The 17,914-nt window shown below is 53.6% G+C and overlaps 1 protein-coding gene across 1 annotated transcript in view; it reads right to left on the minus strand.

Annotated features, from left to right (window-relative positions):
• The window catches only part of SEC24D (SEC24 homolog D, COPII coat complex component), a 63,696-nt gene that overhangs the window by 22,549 nt on the left and 23,233 nt on the right, over positions 1 to 17,914 (minus strand). The window contains exons 8-10 of the mRNA XM_054717078.1: positions 16,860 to 16,987; positions 6,795 to 6,933; positions 5,561 to 5,676 (exon numbers count right to left, since the gene is read on the minus strand). Coding sequence (XP_054573053.1) covers positions 5,561 to 5,676; positions 6,795 to 6,933; positions 16,860 to 16,987 — 383 coding nt within the window. The remainder of the gene's footprint in view (positions 1 to 5,560; positions 5,677 to 6,794; positions 6,934 to 16,859; positions 16,988 to 17,914) is intronic.

A 17,914-nucleotide genomic window follows, 5' to 3' on the forward strand; every position in this document is an offset into this window, starting at 1 on the left:
GCCAGGGATGCGGGTTCCCCCAGGTCAGGGCACAGAAGAATCAGCCAACGAATACAGAAATAAGTGGAACAACAAATCAACGTTTCTCTCTCCTTTCCTCTCTAAAACCAATCAATCAATACATAAGAAAAAAGTTACAGGACTTAAAAATCATCAACCTGAAAGCCGCAATCCTTGGGCATATCCAGAACCAGACCAACAAGTGAATGGAATCTGTTGCTCTTCACATGAGCAATTTATTGCACTCACTCCTGGTTCCACCTACTCTAACTCGGACACAGACCTATGCTGATGGATATGGAATGAAAACCACCATTCCCATCAATTAAACTAAAATGCCTTCGTGGCCAACCCACATGTGCCTTCCCGTTCTGTGTGCTCTCACCCTCACCCCCGCCCCGGCCTGGCCCAGCGTCTCCATGGCGCCACCGTACGCGTTCCTACAGAAGGCTTCCTGTAGCTCGCTTCCTGTGTGTGCAGAGCTAATTCATCGTCCCTCTAAATGACATGCTCGTCCCACGCCTCTTTCCTTATCGATGACATCACCACACGTCAACCCAAAGGCTTGAGACGTGGGGTCAGATCTGACTGTTCCCTTTCTTCCCATCACTGAGTCCCAGGGGCTAATTCTTTCAAAATGCTCCTTTCACGTTTCACCCCATCCCTACTCTTCCCCGTCCAGCTCTGTCATGTCGTGCCCAGAAGCTGTAAGGACTTCATCGTTGGCTTTCTTAACCCATTGCTCAACCCACTCGATCCAGCTGCTTCGCCCAGCCAAGCTCATGTCTGACCTCGGTACAAACCTGGCTCGAAATGACACCATACTCCATGGCACTGCATTCCTCGCCGCTGCCCTCTACGACACCACACTCCATGACACCTCACTCTGACAGCGCCCTCCGTGACGCCGCCCTCCGTGACATGGCACTCCGCACTCCATGACACCACACTCCGTGACATACCACTCTGTGACACTGCCGCCATGACATTGCACTAAACCGCTCTCAGAGGTCACTGCTTCCCGGCAGGGACGTGGAGCAGACCCAGCCTCCTCCTGAGCATCTGCACTTGGAGGCTCGGCAGGCTGCTCACGTTGTGGCGACCAAAGCACCATGCTGTCCTCCCTCTGCTGCTCTCCTGACCGTGGCTGCTGTCTCATCCCTTCTCTTTCTCTAAGAAGTCCCTCTCCTCCCCCTTCCCACCGCCCAACCACAGACACCACTTTCACTCGCTCAGGTGGAACCGGCACCTCCAGATAGCGACTCCCCATAGTCTCTCCTCGGGGGCTCCTCTGAGCTCCAGACCAGCATCCGATCGACCAAAGCACAGCGCCACAGGCCGGTCCCAGCACCTGACACTCGGATTCCAGCCGTCTACACCATGCCTCTCCCACTCTCCTGGTCTTTTCTGTAAGAACTTACAGAACACTGATCGTCTGACACCATCTTGCAATCTCTCTCTGTGGAGCTGTCACCTCCCTGGCCACCACACCCATCCACTGGGTCCAGTCCCCAAACACAGACCCTCACTGTCTCTCTTCCATGTGACCTTTGGTTGTGGTAAAAATGCACCCGACATGAGACACACTGTCACAGGTCAGTGGTGTGAACTGCATGCATACCGCTGTGCAGCCATCACCCCCCCAAGTCTAGACGGCCTTACCCCGCAGAACAGCCTGCGCCATCAACAGTCACTCCCATCGCCCCTCCCTCCAGCCCCTGGCAGGCTGCAGCCTACCTCCGGCGGCTGCCTCCATGAATCTAAGTCTCTCGGTGCTGTGCATCAGAAGAACCCCAGTATTTGTCTTTGCTGTGACTGGCTTACTTCACTTCGTACAAAGCCCTTAACAGTCACCCGTGTTGTAGCACGTGTCAGAGTTTCCTGTCTTTAAGGAGAATGATATTCCATCATATGGGCGTCACACGTGCTGTGCATCCGCTCACCACCGATGGACACTGGGCGCTCCGCCGCCTGTGAACGTGGGTGCACTGCCTCCCGGAGACCCTGCTCTGGTGACTGGGATTCCCCCCAGAGGGGACTGCGGGGCCACACAGGTGTTCTGTTTCCCTTTCTGAGGAATGCTCTACAGCCCTCCTTCCTCTCGCTTGGACTGCCCCATCGACTTCCAACCCCTCGTCTCGCTGTGGAGACTGCTGCCGGCATCCCCTGCGGAGGCTCGGAGCAGGTGGCAGTGCTGCTGCCGGAGGTGGGCGCTGACCGTGCCCCAGGCCGAGAGCCCGGCACAAAACCGAGGGTCAGCACTGTGACAGCGAACGAGTGTGCGGGCGGCTGGCGGGTGGGACGCCCCCTCCCTGCCTGCACTTGTGCTCAGGGCCTAGCGAAGTCACAGTCCTTCGGTGGCTGGCACTGTAGATGCCACTGTCACACGCATAACAAACGAAGAGGCCAGAGATGGGAGGCCAAACCCAGGCGGCAACAAGAGGAGAGCCTGTGTGTCCATCCCAGCTCCCGCCATCGGCTCCCACTCAGTTCCTCCCGCCATCTCAGTGCTTGCCATTCACAGCACCTCCGACCCAGAGCCACAGCCTCGGGGCCTGGGCCAAGAACCTGGCCAGAAAAGTGTTTTGTTTGGTCAAGTGTTTTAAAAATATTTTACTTTGTGTTTTGGAGCGCCCAAGTTTGGGGATATACTGTCCAATTCCGCCAGGCCCCACCCTAGGCCCCTGGGCGCACCCACAGCGCCTCCCAGCCCCAGGAAAGCGGGGAAAGCAGAGAATACGCACGTGGCCACACCCAGTCAGGGCGCAACCTGCTCCACGCCACTCCTTCAAGTCCCTCCCTGGCCTGCCACCCTGAGTTCCTGCGGGCGTGTTCCTAAGGCACCTTACATCTGGGTTGAGCAGGCCTACGCATGGTGAGTACCTGGAGGTCAGGTTCATTATCTTGCTAGTTTTGGTCTCTCACAGCATAGAGCCAAGTGTCTTGGGCGTGTTAGGCATCCAAAAGAATGTCAAAGTGAAGTAAAACTATGAGGAAAAATGGTATTTTCATTTAGAAATAAAGGCTGGTTTGGAATGAGTTTTAATTTCAGGCATATTTTATATGCAGATATCGTCCGTGAACTTCTAAAAGCTGTCAGTCATGTGACAGTGTGGGGTCTTGTCCTGCAGGTGCTTCGTGGTGGGCCTATGAAGACCCGTCTGCATCTCTGCAGAGCCTGAGGGGGACAGGGCTCTGTGGTCCAGCCACGTCACTCTGTACGTGGGACCCACGTTGGTACTTAAGCTCTCCAAGCCTCAGTTTCCCCTGCAGCGTTGTGCTCACCAAAGGGTGCACCATGAGGAGGTCAAACCGAACAGAGCCTCGAGCACAGCGCCACACGTAGTAAATGTTAAATAACTTACACATGGTATTAACTAAACTAAAATGAATAAGAAAATGTGAGTCTGCAATTCCCCTTTAAGTTCTACATGTTAAAAAATACACATACAAATAAAATAAGCTCTTTCTCATCATCCAAACCTGTAAAGCAACTCATTGTGATACTTAACCTTTTGCACTGGATGTCGAGTGTGACTCGACACGGTTAGCATCGGTAGCAAAAGGTTAGCAAGTGCAAAGGGTTAATGTACATTGAAGCTATAATTAAACTTGAAGACACTTACACATCTTTCATTAGGAGCCTCACTTGGAATAATAAAGGGAAGATGAAGCTTACAAACCTCTTCGAACGCACAGCTTTTCTTTGGTTCAGTGCCTGTGGCGGAGTTCCCCTGGTCAGACATCCGGGACATTTCCCAGTGCCTCTCCAGATAACAGGGGTTAAAGCACTGAGACTTTTGTTCCCAGAAATAGATCTGGCTCTCTGCTTCAGTTTCTACTAAAAAAGCATAAAATCAAGATACTGTGGCCTTGTTGGCAGAGAACTGGGAACTCAGAGTTAGATTTATGCTACGGTTCCAAAGATCAGCGAGTAAATTCTGCACCCTGGTTTTGACGGCTTTATCACATTTAATTAGGACGTTTATGTTCGCCCAACATTCTTCCGTCAACAGCAAACTGCCCCAAAGCAGTTGATCCTTTAGGACACATTTTTCTCCCTGAAATAAAGCATTTGTACCAGGAATGTTCTTCTACTTCCCAAACTATGTTCAAATGTTACATTTTAAACTAACAAAGCATTAACCTTTTATAACTACTTCTATGTGCTATAGAAAAACAACCCCATATAAAATACTCAAACAAATGCAAAAGTTAAATTAAAAACATGCTAAAGTCCGAGCAGCTGAAAAGCTTCTAGTTGGAAAAATGTCCTGTGTTTGCACTGAGCGCGGGCAGGCCTGCGAGCCCGCTGCAGCGCTCCGGTCAGGGGCCCTCTCTGCCAGGGGAGAGGGCGTCGGTCAGGGCCTGCTTCTTCAGGCGCCACGTGGCCCTTCAGCCATCCGCTGAAATCTGACTTCAAGTCACCGAGAACTTTCAAGCCCTGCAAGGTACCCATGCTGATGCCACCATCACTGTGCCCTGGAGAAGGGACACAGCCAGTCCTGGGAATAAGCACACCTGCAGACTCCCGCATCCGCTCGCTCACTCACTCGCTCACTCACTCACTCATCCCACACCCCCTGGTCCACTGCCTGCCTGTGCCAGACGCCGTGGCCGACCACAGAGTTAGCTGGGACAAGATTCCTGTCCCCAGGGAGATCAGGACCTCTGAAGAGGGAAGACACAGATTTAAAATCCACAGGAATAACTGCTAAAACATATGGACCAAGTTCTATGAAAACAACAGCAACAACGGAAGATTAGTGAACGGCCACCACGACGACGTCAGAGAAAGGCGTTGTGCACGCGCGCACACACACACACACACACACACACACACACACACGTAAACAAAAGCCCGGCCAGGTGCTAGGGAGTAAACAGGAGTCTGTGGGGGGCGGGAGCGGGCGGGGGGGGGGGGGGGGGGAGTGGGTGGGCGGCAGCCCTAACAGAAGGCTGACCTTGTACAAAGTACAGAGCCTCAGAGCGGGGGCGGATCAGAGCAGGGGTCGAGTTCTGTACAAGCGAGGGCAGCGCTGGGTGGTAGTCTGGGCCCCGCAGTTAGTGGTCTTATAAGGAAGCTCACATCCCTCAACTTAATGCTTTACATTAAGGAAGCGGGGGAGCCGCATGGCCAAGATCCCCAGCCGCTGAGAGCTGGGGGAGTCTGAGGGTGTCGCTCCCGTGGCGACAACAGAGACGGAGCACAGAAACACGGCCCTGGTCTGCAGCCGGTCCTGCTGAGCTTTGGCCTGGGAGGTGAGGCACACGGCGTGAGGTGACAAAGCCAATAGGAAGGAGGCGGCACTGCGGACCCGCACGTTCTGCCCGGAGGGGACACAGCATTAGGTCCCTGCTTTCCGTGTCTGCACGTTGTATAAAATGACCAGTGCCGTGCGTTGCTGTCTCCTCGTGTTCCCAGCCCGGAGGCTTGCTCTGTGCCGAGGCCCCCGCACCCCGAGGCACCGGCACGCTTTGTCAGTTCTTCGCACACGTGGGTCATTCACGTGGACGTGACATTGCGTGCGAGCACCGGCGTGCTGCTGGGAACACTTACTCTGCAGTAATCCAAAGTGGCCACGAACTCGTAGGACCCTAGAGACAGCTCCGGCCGCTCGCCGTGGTCCAGCCGCCGGCCGACGTGGTCCAGATGCTGGAAGTAGAATGGCGGGACTAACAAAACAAAACGGGAAAGGAAATCTTTTGTTTTTATAACACAGACAATGCAGTAAGTTCTCAAAATTTATGGTGGGCGGAACGGAGTTAGGAGGAGGGGAAACAAGTATTTTGAGCTGGAATGGAATATATTCTGAAGACCCACTATCTAAAAGCATGTCTTGGAAAGAATGAGGGTTTTCTAAAAAAAAAACACTCTCCTGACCTCCTACAAGTTGCTGATGACAAGGAGCACTTGGGACTGGGACACTGGAGAGAAGCAGGATGCAGCCACTGTGCCCTCAGTGGTCACGCCGAGGTCCGGCCGGCCCTACCTCACTGCCTTCTGCAAAGCAAGGCGGCTTTTCTCCGCACTTCCATTTTCAGTGCACCTACCAGAAGCACGGCGCCATGTGGATGGACTGTGAACCACGGTATTTGTTACCCGGCAACTAGGGTGCCTCCGCGCGGGGGGAGTGCACGGCCACCTTCCTGCGTGGGCCGCAGAGCGGCGAGGATGACTGTATTAGGGAAAGACTCGCGCTGCCATCTCAGCCGGGACTCTGACTTGGATTCGAATGGCTAAGGGGCTCGCTCTGGCGAGGGCCTGGAGGCCGTCCAGCAGCCGGAGCAGCCAGGAGTCACCCCGAGCGCCGGCACAAAGAGGGCCTGGCATCTGGGAAGGAGCCCTGCTGCCAAGACGGCGGGCGGCTGAGCGCTGGCTGAGCGCCAGGGTCCCCACATGCCTGGCTGACTCATCTGTGAACCCACAGGGTGGCGAGGCCTTTTGTTTCCAAACCAGCAGCTCAGCACTGCTTGCACGTGTGAACTACCATGTGGACTGCAACGGGACTGCACAGATTGGACTTCAAAATAACCTCTGAGGCTCGACTGTTCTCCTTCCCTGCTATATGTGACCGTTTCTCTTAAGCAAGTTTGCAGGGTTCCTATCACACACGGATCTCGGAATTTGGAAGGTCAATGTCTGAAAAGATTCGGGACAAGGGAAACCTCTCAGCTGAGCCAAGTGAGCAGGAGACACTGAGCCGGGGGAGGACTCCGAGCGGCGTGGGGTGGACGGTGCAGGCATTTCTACCGTGTCTGGAGTTCACGCTCGTCCACACGTTGGCACTCACCGTCGTTCACGCAGCTGCAGAAGCCGCACTGGAAGCGCCGGCCGCCCTCGGTGAACTGCATGAAGGGGCACATGTAGGCTTTGCAGCGGTTGCAGCGCACGGGCCCCGCCTCGCCGTGGTTCACCAGGTAGAGGGGCGTCTACGGGGAGAAGTCAAAGAGCACACGTGGGTGAGGCCTTTCTAGGCGCCACAGAAGAGCAGGGGACAGTCAGGTGCCTCTCCTGACACCTCGCGAATTCCAGGCAACACCCCAACAGAAATTAGATTAACGCCTTTTATAAGCATGCACGCACATGCACGTATCTATGTACGGATGTGGGTATGTGATTACCTGTGTGGAGACAGAAATGAAAGAGGGTACTAATACTACTAACTATGTCACAGACATTCTCAACCCCGTGCATTGATCTGCTGTTTGCATTGATGCGCACACAGGAGGGTCGGGTCGCCCCTGGGGCCCCTGCTGCGCTGTGCACTGTTGAGACGCCCGCCCTGCACACAGCGTCTGGGCCAGACGCACGCTCAGAGCTCTGCGTGCGCTCATCAGCCCAGCAAAGGGCCGCTGCCTGCCGCTCAGGCCACATGCCTCCCACAGGCCTCTCTCTGCTGGGCACGCTCTGCCAGAACCAAAAAATAAACATTCCAGTGGCTTCTTCCTCGTAAACGTGCGGGAAACCACTGCCCGTCTTCTATTTACAGCTCGAGTGGAAAAGCTGCCCTGCTTCTCAGCTCTTCCGGCTTCAGACTGGAACCACAGACTGCTCTTGTTGTTACAAATCCCCTAGTGACATTTCTGGAAAAGCTTGAGAATGGCAGGATTTGGCACATCATACATGTTGTGTGTGTGTGTGTGTGTGTGTGTGTGTGTGTGTGTTTTAAAGAAAAGGAAGTATAAGAAGCAGACTGCTTTTAGTGGAGACTGGAAGAGCAGGAGGCAGGTGGGGATGGGGGCGGGTGGGGGTCAGAAGGCCATTTCTGCTCATCGCAGAAATCCGAGAGATGCTATTTGCCCCTGCCCAGATGTTCAATGTGAAACTAACCCATTGCTGAGCGTTTGTTCAAAAATAGGTTTCGAGGTCTCAGAGCAAGAAAATAAAAAAGCAGATTTAGTAGAATACATGAAAGAATCAAGGGAAAATGTTTTTAAGTTCAGATCATTCCCTCTGCCTCTCACGCCCCTCCCCCACAGCTTGCCTGAGGAACCGAGAAATGGATTGGATTTTCTCCTTTATCTCTTCTGATCCCTGCGTGGGCAGAACCCTGGTGCCCACTGTAGGGCTGTGATGAGGACGAAAGGAAAACGCATGTTCAGTATAGAGCACTATGCCGGCATGAACTGTTAGATAAGCAGCAACGTTACCCATCGTACAGAAGGCCTTTCCTCCCTCAGAACCACTCAGCCAGAAGAGTGTATTTAATGACAGATGATAGGCTGGAGTTTCTAGAGGCACTTAATCATACAAATTCTGAAATTAGCTACTTGTTACTGTAAAATGTTATTGTAAAAATGATCTGGAAGGAAGGAATCTATCTTTCAGATTTTTTATGGAATCTAACGGTTAAAAGTGGAGAAGTACAGATTTTAAAAACACTCTAGGAATCAGATTTAAGTACATTATACATCCAAGTAGTGACTTATACAACACTTTCCTATATACACTTTTTGTGTAACAGCCTAGAGTGGTAAATGTCTGTCCTCTGAGGCAGGCGGTGAGAAGGCACTGGGGGGACTAAGCGGAGCAGACAAAAGCTTAGGTACAAGAGAGCCCCGGCGGCAGCGGAGGGAGAGGGAGAGCAGGAGGTCAGAGCCAGTCCACCAGCTGCCCTCAGGCTGCTGCCTGCCCGGCAACACGCCTCCAGGACCAGACACGCCTTCCGGGTTCAGTCGGGAAGAAAGTCTGCAATCTGCATGCATTCCAGTCACGTCTACTCCTCATCCTTTTTTCCCAAAGCCGTCGAAGGCCATTGTCAATGCCCTGAGAGACTGACTGCAGGGACAACATAGGATGCAATTATTTGCTAGACAAAGCAGAGCAATGCGAGCAAAACTAACCTTATTTTTGCTGCTGGGATTTACTCAAAGGCAACTGTTTGCAACTGACACCTCCACACCCCAGTGCTGGCAGGTGCGGGCGGCAGACCTGGAGGTGGGAGTCCAGGAAGGAGCGAGTCGTGACGACTGCACCGGCTGCTAAGCACACTCTCGTCTGGACCTTTTCTCTGGGAACGAGACACTGGGTGGGTGAGGAGGTCTGCAGACACTGAGGTGACAGCCAGGAGTGTTAAAAGCTCTTCAAGTGCCTGTTTCTGGGGGCCCAAGACGGGCGCCGCGCCTGCTTGTGCAGAGGTTCCTCCGTCTCCAGACGCCGCTGACCTCCCCGCAGTGAGCACGAGCTCACACAGCCAGTCTCACGTCTCTTCTGAGTTCCACTTCAGTGTATACCGCTTTTTGTAAAAAATCACACTTCCCCAAAAATTCTCCCCAAAAGTTGGTCTTTTCCTTACCAAGGACTTTGTCAGATTTGCTTCCGGAATATTTTCAGATTTTATAATTTTTAAAAATAAATGTGCTTAAAACCTTTGGCCTCTAGCGCCTCCTGCCTCTCCTTCTTTTCTGCTCTTCACTTCAGTGGAAGGAGCGGACACTGGACCAACCCCCCATGGCCATCACCCCCAGCGAGGACAGGCGGGGAGCAGGCAGGGGGGCCACGCTGTCTGGGCCTGTGCTTGTTTTCAGATTGCCAGGGCTGCCAGCCGTGTGGCGGCACTAATTTTAATTCAGACGCTCTAACTGGGTAAAGTGTCTTCTTTTTGTGCAGGTGTAATACAATCACGGTGGACTTGAGGCCGCAGGAGGATATAGTTCACTGAGAAATGGGCTCGGTGTGAAGATGAAATAAGAATACTAATGCAATTTTGAAAGTTTTCTTATTTTAATATTAGAGGCCCGATGCACGAAATGTGTGCAAGGGGCTCAGCCCTCGCAGCCCCAGCTGCGTCCGGAAGGTCATTCGGCTGTCCAGTCTAATTAGCATATTGCGCTTTTATCATTATTGATAGTATCAGTTTTCTAAGTCTTCCTGCCATTCTCCCAGGCAACCTTACATTTGTCCAGTCGGTACTGGGCCTATTGCCCAGGACATTAAACAAACCAGCAGGCAACAATGCAATCAGAAGCACAGCTCAGAGTAGAGAGGGCGCTGGGAAATCGTCATGAGTAAAGTTCTCTCTAGCGTAGAGGGCAATGCGCACAGATGGACTGCAGAGCGAGCACCGTGCTCTGAGCGGATGAACAAACCCTGCAGGGACCCCGCGGGGAGGGTGTGTAACCTTTGTGTTTTCGTCTGTGCAGCTGTGGAACTAAGAAAAGTCTTGCCACATAGTCTGTGTTTTAGAGAAGTGGTGAGCGGCAAAGGCAGCCAAATATTAAAAGCTGATGATACCAGATCTGGACAGCTGGTGAACACAGATCCACTAGGTGGCGCTGTACAACTAAAAATTAAAGCCTTACAATTTCCTCAGTAATAAAACACTCAAGGTAACTATGCTATATTTGTTTTATGTAAGTCTAATAGCATTTAACTGAACTTATGTAAGCTATCACCATCACAAAATTAAGGAGCTATACTTGTCTTAGAGGAAACCGTGGCCTGTCGGGAGGGGCAGCCCCAAATCACAGCAGGTGACCTCACACTTGTTGACTGATTCTGAAAAAACCCACATCCTGCATTTTAAATGTACACTTCTCTTCCCTTTCCCTCTTCTCTCCCCTCCCCCGCAGCCTCCAGCAGAGCAACTGCCGGGGCGAGTTGTCCCCACAGGGAGCCCACTTGCCGAGGCCTACAGAGCAGAGCGGCTCAGCCAGACCCTGCAGGCGACAGGAGAGGGCTTTTGGCCACTGTGGCTCCTAAATCCGATCAGACTGGCAGCAAGAAGACCTGCCAACGTGACAGGGTCCCCAGCCGGATGAGAGTGGCAGCGTGGGCTGGCGGCAGCTGCGGCTCAGCATGCAGTGCTCTGGGCTGAGGGCGGCTGCTCTCCGGACCTGCCCTGCCCGAGGGCCTGGGCTCAGGGGGCTGGAGGCGAGCGGAGCATGGGGCGGAGCAGGACCAGAGCCCAGGGCCTGTGCTGAGCCTCCACCCGTGAAACCTCAGACGCTCAGACGCTCAGGCCGGAGGCAGAGGAGCAGGGGGCGCCCGGGGTTAGACCCAGAAGCGAAAGGGAAAGAGTCGGCGTGGACCTCACGGACCTCACTGACCACGGACGTTTCCACGGGGCGGGCAGGGGCAGCGCGCGAGCGCCCACGGTCAGCTTCACCGTGTGACGCCTGCCAGCCACACGGACAGCACCGGGAGGCCCGGCTGCTCCTGCACAGCGGTCACCGGCCTGCTGTTCTGTTGGACTTTTGAAATGAGAAGTAAGCATGGAAGAATATTTTCCAAATGCCGTTTTAAAACCCTCTGTACACCTTCTAAGAAGAGACAGGCCCTGACAGTGAAACACTCATGTGTTGGGTCAATTCTGAGGCTCTATTTATACTTCTCAAGGATGCTTTCGGTTGGCCCTTGTCACTCCAAAGCTTCGCGTTTCCTTCTGTCCAGAAGATTAGCCTCTGCTGCTGTGAGGGCTCGGGGCACTTGAGAGAAGGTTTCCCTCCTGCCCTGGTCAGCTCTGCTGCCGGGCCCGGCGCTTCGTGCTGTAGCCAGACCGCGTCCACAGAGGCTTCTTAGAAGGAAGGGACGGCGGTTTCTAGAAGTCATATTTCCAAGGACAGAGAGACGGACAGTCTCAGTCAGTGAGAGCCAGGTGATGCAGGAAGAAGCGGGCAGGGCAGGAGGAGGTGAGGCGGCCAGGAGGCTGGGAGGCTGGTCCATGAGATGAAGGCGGGAGCAGGAGGCTGCGGCTCCGTAGAGAGCCTGAGCCAGGCCGGGCAGTGAGCGGGGCCGGCGGCCCTGACCCGCCAGGTCTCTGTCTCTGTCTCTCTCTCCTCAAGTGAGCTGTTTACTGCTTGTAACAATTTTGACACGAGATAAACGATTTCACATTTCACTAAAGTAATGCCTTTGGGAAAAATGGTACAATTACAGGCCACTTATGGATGTGCTGAAACCTCTTACAAATTAATAAACTCTACCATATATTTCACCATCACCGTGAGAGGTTTTTAGAATTTGTTTGCTGCATCATCTCCTATATTTCATTCAATTCATAAAACTTTTTAAAAACAAACTGAAGCCCTAGCTGGTTTGGCTCAGTGGATAGAGCATTGGCCTGCGAACTAAAGGGTCCCGGGTTCGATTCCGATCAAGGGCACATGCCTTGGTTGTGGTCGATTCACAGTAGGGGGCGTGCAGGAGGCAGCTGATCAATTATTCTCATCATTGATGTTTCTCTCTCTCTCCCCCTCTCCCTTCCTCTCTGAAAAACACAAAACCCCTCAAAAGATGTTTAAATATTAGTTACAGTTTTTAAATGAAGCACAGTAAGCTTCAGGCTCACCACTGAGCCCGGGTAGCTCTGAGTAAGTATTGGGTGAATGCACGACAAGAGGGGGGGGGAGGGGGGAGAGGCACGAACACTCTAAAGAGGAGGCTCCCGGGGTTCCGCCTGGGTGAAGGGCGACAGCCATGGAAGAAAAATCCATGAGGAGGAAGGAAACACAGAAGTCACGTTGGGGTGAGGGTCCCTGCCAGTTCCTTCATCACAGCAGATGCGGTCTGGGCGGATGAACCCCAATACGCTAAGTTCACCCCCAAACACAGACAAAGGGCGATGTGGAGCCTCCTCTCATGAAGGAAGAGGAAGTGTGCGGAGGGAGACAGGGCCGGGGCCTCCTCAGTGGGAGGGGGTGGACTCAGCCAGAGGGAGCTGAGCCTGAGGAAGGGGCGCCTGTGGGACCCCCGCTCACGCCCACAGGATCGGGGAGCCTTCAGCCAGGAGCGGCCTGTTCGGATGGGCCGTGCTGACCAGCTCTCCCAGGTGAGGGAGCTTACAGGGACCAGCCAGCACCCTCTTCCTGCCGAGCGGCGGGAACCAGAGTCCACACGCCCCCCAGGATTCTGTGACGGAGACACTTCCCACATTTCTTTCCAGCCTGACTAGGAGTTTACCTTCATCCCTAAGAGACAATTCTCTCCTGCTGTGTGATCCCAGGCCACTTGCAGAAGACAGCTAATTGCTGTAAGAATGCCAAGCGTTCCACAGAAGAGGAAAATACACTTTACACTTAAACACCCGGTGAATCCAGCTCGTTTCTCCCATGACAAGATAACTGGTGGTTTTCTGTTTGCTGGGGGAAAGCTGGAAAACGCTTTAGGATGAAAGGTGAAAAAGAACAAGCTGGAGGCAAAGCCTTTTCACTCTCTGCCACCTCTCCTTCCTGACCTCCCTCCGCAAGTGGCTGTGCCACCACCTGAGACACCGTCCCGGGCAGGCGTCTGCGCCCAAAGGCAGCGTCTCTGCTGACGGCGGGCTGTTCCGGTCTCACTACTGTAGATGGTGCTGCTGTGAACACGGCGCACGTGCTCTGTCTGATGGCGCTTCGGGTCTCTTAGGACATATTCCCAGAAGTGGGATCACTGGTCGAAAGGCCGTTCCATATTTGATTTTTTGAGGGAACTCCACACTGTTTTCCAGTGGCTGCACCAGTCTGCATTCCCACCAGCAGTGCACTAGGGTTCCCTTTTCTCCGCATCCTCGCCAGCCGACGTGTCAGGGGCTTGCACTGGACTTTGAGTGCCAGCAGCAGCACGTACTCGCCAGCTGTAGAGTCGTTACCTCTATAAAACCGTTAACACGCCTTCACAAGCTGCCATCTCCCTGAGAGGAGGATGAAGGACACAGACAAAGCCTCCAGTGCGGCAGCATTTCGTTCCTGCGGAGCGTGACCCACGGCGTGAGCTCTGCAGAACCAGGCTGGCCCGTCCGGCAGCCTGGCCCGGAGGGAGGCACGAGCAAGCCCCGCTCCAGGTGCCGGGGGCAGGAAGCCCACCTGGCGTGATGAGTAGGGCTGGGTTTGTCCTCGGACAGCCTGGCCTTTCTGTCAACCCCAGCTGCCAGTTCTCTGACACCATTCCTTTCTCCTCCCAATGGCATCGTCCTCACATACAGTGATTCTATCAGAGCAGGAACCATCCCTGAGGATGAGGAATTTAAACAGCACTCCTGACAGGACAATGTCTGTTTGTTAAGTCGTGACTGAGGGACTTGCCTGCACCTGAACCCCGAACCCCAGCCGGGCCCCTCAGCAGAGCTTTCCCACACGGGGAAGCGCCGGTCCACTTCCCAGGTCCCGGAAGAGGAGCCTCCAACGTCCAGGCTGGTCCTTGCAGAGCGCGAGGGAGGGACTAGTCGCCAAGGGAAACTGCAAGTCTCGGGTGAAGTGCATCGGCACTAACCTAAGTCCACATGAACGGGAACGACTTAGACAGTGGTGTCCGTTTGTAATCTAAAAACACACACACAGACATCCCAAATCCAGTCACAGATGGAGGGAAGCTCTGCATCTGGTTTATAGGCGGTATTACTCAATCCCATGTATGGTTAGATGTATGCAATTGTCCAAAATGCGACCATTTCCCATCTTAAAGAAAACACAAAACTAAATGAAGTATAATCTTCACTCCTCTGCACTGGAAATCTATACCATTTCTACCTCAGTTCTTAAAATACAGCCTTGGGAATAAAGTCACAATTATGAAACAAAGGAGCTTCTCAGCTAGCCAGTTAGTGACGCAGAGTATGTATTTCATAGTTAATTATATTGAACGTGGGCATGGGTTTCACTTAAAACACACACCAAAAAATTAACATTTCCGGAAAATGAAATGTTAAGCCACGAAGACACAGGGATGCGCTTAGCAATAGCACGCATCTCCAAAGCAATGCTCCAGGGCACAGCCTCGGTCATGCCCGCCGGGTGAGGCGTATTTCTATAGGCCGTTGCTAACACAGCGGCATGCTTTAAAGGGTTCCATTAAACAAGAACCAAGACTTTAAAAAGAAAAGTGTAATGTACTAAGTAAATCCTTTAGATCAATGCCAAGTCAGGAAGTCTTGAAGGATGTCTCTTTCTAAATTGCCGTAATGATGGCAATATTAGTCCGATAAGGAATGAAGTCCTAACATTTCACCAAACATAAAAATAAAAAGTCACTTACTGCAGAGAACAACAAATTAAAATGCTATTGGAACTGTAAGTGGTGCAGCCACTTTGGAAAATGCTAGAAGTGAATCATGTACCATGAGCCAGCAATCTACTCGCAGGCACCAACCGGAGAGAAACGGCGTGTGTCCACAGGAAGACTTGCACGAGAACCGACAGAGGCTTCGTTCACAACAGCCCAGGTGCCCACCGTGAGCTGGATAAGCCGGGACAGCCACACAGGGAGACACTCGTCAGCCATGAAGAAGGGACGGCCGCCACTGGCGCCACCACGCCCGCCCGGCCGCCCCGTGAGCAGACTTAGGCGGAGTGCGTGCTCTGGGTGGGGCCTAAGCTCGGAACCCGACCTGGGCGACCAATCAGAACCCTGGTCCGAGGGCTGTGGGAGGGTGACAGTGGCATTGCACATCTCAACAGGGGCTTGGCTCGCACAGGTGCACGCATCGGCCGCAGGTCAGGGACTGTTTACTTAAGACGCGTGCCTTTCACGGTAGTGAATTGTGCCTCCGGAGGAAGAGTAATCTGGAAGCAACGTTCACCTCTGGTGTGGAGAGCCTGCCGGAGTGCTGAGAGGGGGGCACTGAGATCTACTTAGAAACACCTCGCAGAGAGACGGGCTGTGGGCAGTGCCTCAGTGTGTCACGCCCGCCCAGCGGGATGCGCACGGGAGCCTCGGGAGCAGCTCTTGGCCGGCCCAGCGCGGGCCACTCTCCCCGCCCAGCGCAGTGATTCTGAAGAGTTGAGGAGCACTGCATTACGTTCCTGGGGCCATCGGTCCTGAGTGTCCTTCTGCACGGAGACTGGCTTCTGGGAACAGCCCACTGCCTCCTCTCTGCCCTACGCACGCCCATGCCACTCGACTCCCCAAAAGGAGAGAGGGCAGCGCTCCCACACTCTCAGGAGAGTGAGCTGACACCCTAAAGGAGAAGAAAGCCATGTCCATATGGGCCCCGTCTCGCTTCTCTTTCTTCACTGAGTGACATAAGCAGGCCCCTGCTCCCTTCCCCATGCCACCCCCCCCCCACACCAGCTGGCATGGCCCCAAGACAGGTACGGATTCTCTCACCGGTGCCCTGCCCCTTGCTCAGGTGCTGCTGCGTGCACATTAGATCAGCCGGCCTCCAAGGACCATTACGGCCAAGCGGAGGTTTAAATTGGGAAGAGAGTCCGAGGCTCCTGCCTTTAGCGCAGCTAAAGGAGCCTGGTTTCAGCCTGGCTAGGGGACCACTGCCCCAGCCGGAAGTACGGCTGTTCTCACCACCGCCGCCCCCAACACCAGCTCTGCTCCAGGGCCTGTGCCTCTGTGTGCAGGAGGGCGTCCACCGGGGCACAGCAGGAGGAATGGCGGCCGTGGAGAAGGATGTGCGGACCACAAGGCCCACTAACAGCGCCCTAGAATAGGACTTTAAATAGCCCCCCTTTTGTCCCTCCCCCACTTGCCCGTGTACTGAGGACACCCTTCCAAGGTGAAGCATGCAGATGTATGTGCTCATGCTTCCCAATCACGCGGACTGAGCAGCACTGCTGGGCACCTGGCCCAGGGACTGGTAAGCAGGTGCAGTGAGACGGGACCTTGGGCTCTGCTATCTCCTCCCCAGAACACCCAGAGACCGGCCCTGAACTGGGGACTAAGGCCTCACAGGCGGGTGTGGTATTCACGTGCATCGTTCCAACAGGCCAGAAAGTGACCCGGCCACCAGTGCTTGGTATACAGGATGCCCCAAAACGCAGCTTGTCAGATTTTTGTTTTCCTAACGAATAACGGATTGAATGACGACGTGTTTTTGCACTATACATGTTCCAGTTTCTGTTTCCAATACAAAATACTGTCCAAGAAAACAACGCTGCAGGCAGAACGCCGGAGCTGGCAGGTCACTGCGCTGCTGCTCCATCACTCTTACCTCGTTGGAAGGCACTGCGGCGAAGGGCGTGATGACGGCGGCCAAGGGGATCTGAGCCTGCTTGGCCATGTCTGCCGTGCACGGGAAGCAGTAGGTCGTGCAGCGGATGTAGCGAGGACTGGCATTGCCTGAAACAGTCAGAGGCACACTGAAGATCAGCTAGAAACCGGGACACGTAAGCACTGTGAAGAGGCTTCTGGGACACGTAAGCACTGTGAAGAGGCTTCTGGGTAATGCATGGCCTGTGTGTAAAACACACGGTTTCTAAAAAAAGGAGGACTGTGCAATTCCACCACCTAGCCTCTAGGGGCACTGCGACTGCTCGCACAACACAAGCCTCTCAGCAGACAGCGGTGCTCTCACTGTCCCCACAGCAGTGTGAATACACCCACTGGCAGGCCCAGGGCGCTTGGAGTAAGGTGACCAGATCGTCCCGCTTTGGGCGGGACAAAACCGATTTTTAACAATTTGTCCCACGTCCCACGGCGTTTTTAAAAAGTCCCTATCTTTGGAAAGGTTCAAATTGTTAAAAATCGGTTTTGTCCCGCCAAAAGCGGGACGATCTGGTCACCTTAGCTTAGAGCCAACGGGAAACGGGGCAAAGGCACAGAGCACAGAGCACTACGCCCTCCCGCCTCCCAGCGACTCCCCGGCTGCGGAGAGCTGAGCACCTGGGCCACGTGTGTCAGCAGGGGACACTTCCTCAATACGATTCCATTTGATTATGTCCGTTTTAAACTGAAAATCAAATCTAGAAACGAAAGTTCTACTTGTAATAGAAATGTGTTTTAAAGCACTTCAATCTATTTTTAATATACATTGTTTCTTAACCAATTATATTTATTTCATGTCATGACGAATACTTTGAATCTCTAGAATAACTTTCCTAAAATAAAATTTGACATTAAATTGTAATTAAAACCTGTAATATATTATGGTGAAGAGAACGCACTGCTAAACCATTTGCTGCGTGGTGGCTAAGGGTTAGACGCTGTCCCCGAGGGGACACAGACAATATTAGCCCCACAGAGGAGGCAGTATGTGGCCTCGGAAGT

This window comes from Eptesicus fuscus, chromosome 6, assembly GCF_027574615.1.
Source record: "Eptesicus fuscus isolate TK198812 chromosome 6, DD_ASM_mEF_20220401, whole genome shotgun sequence".
NCBI classification, from domain to species: Eukaryota; Metazoa; Chordata; class Mammalia; order Chiroptera; family Vespertilionidae; genus Eptesicus; species Eptesicus fuscus.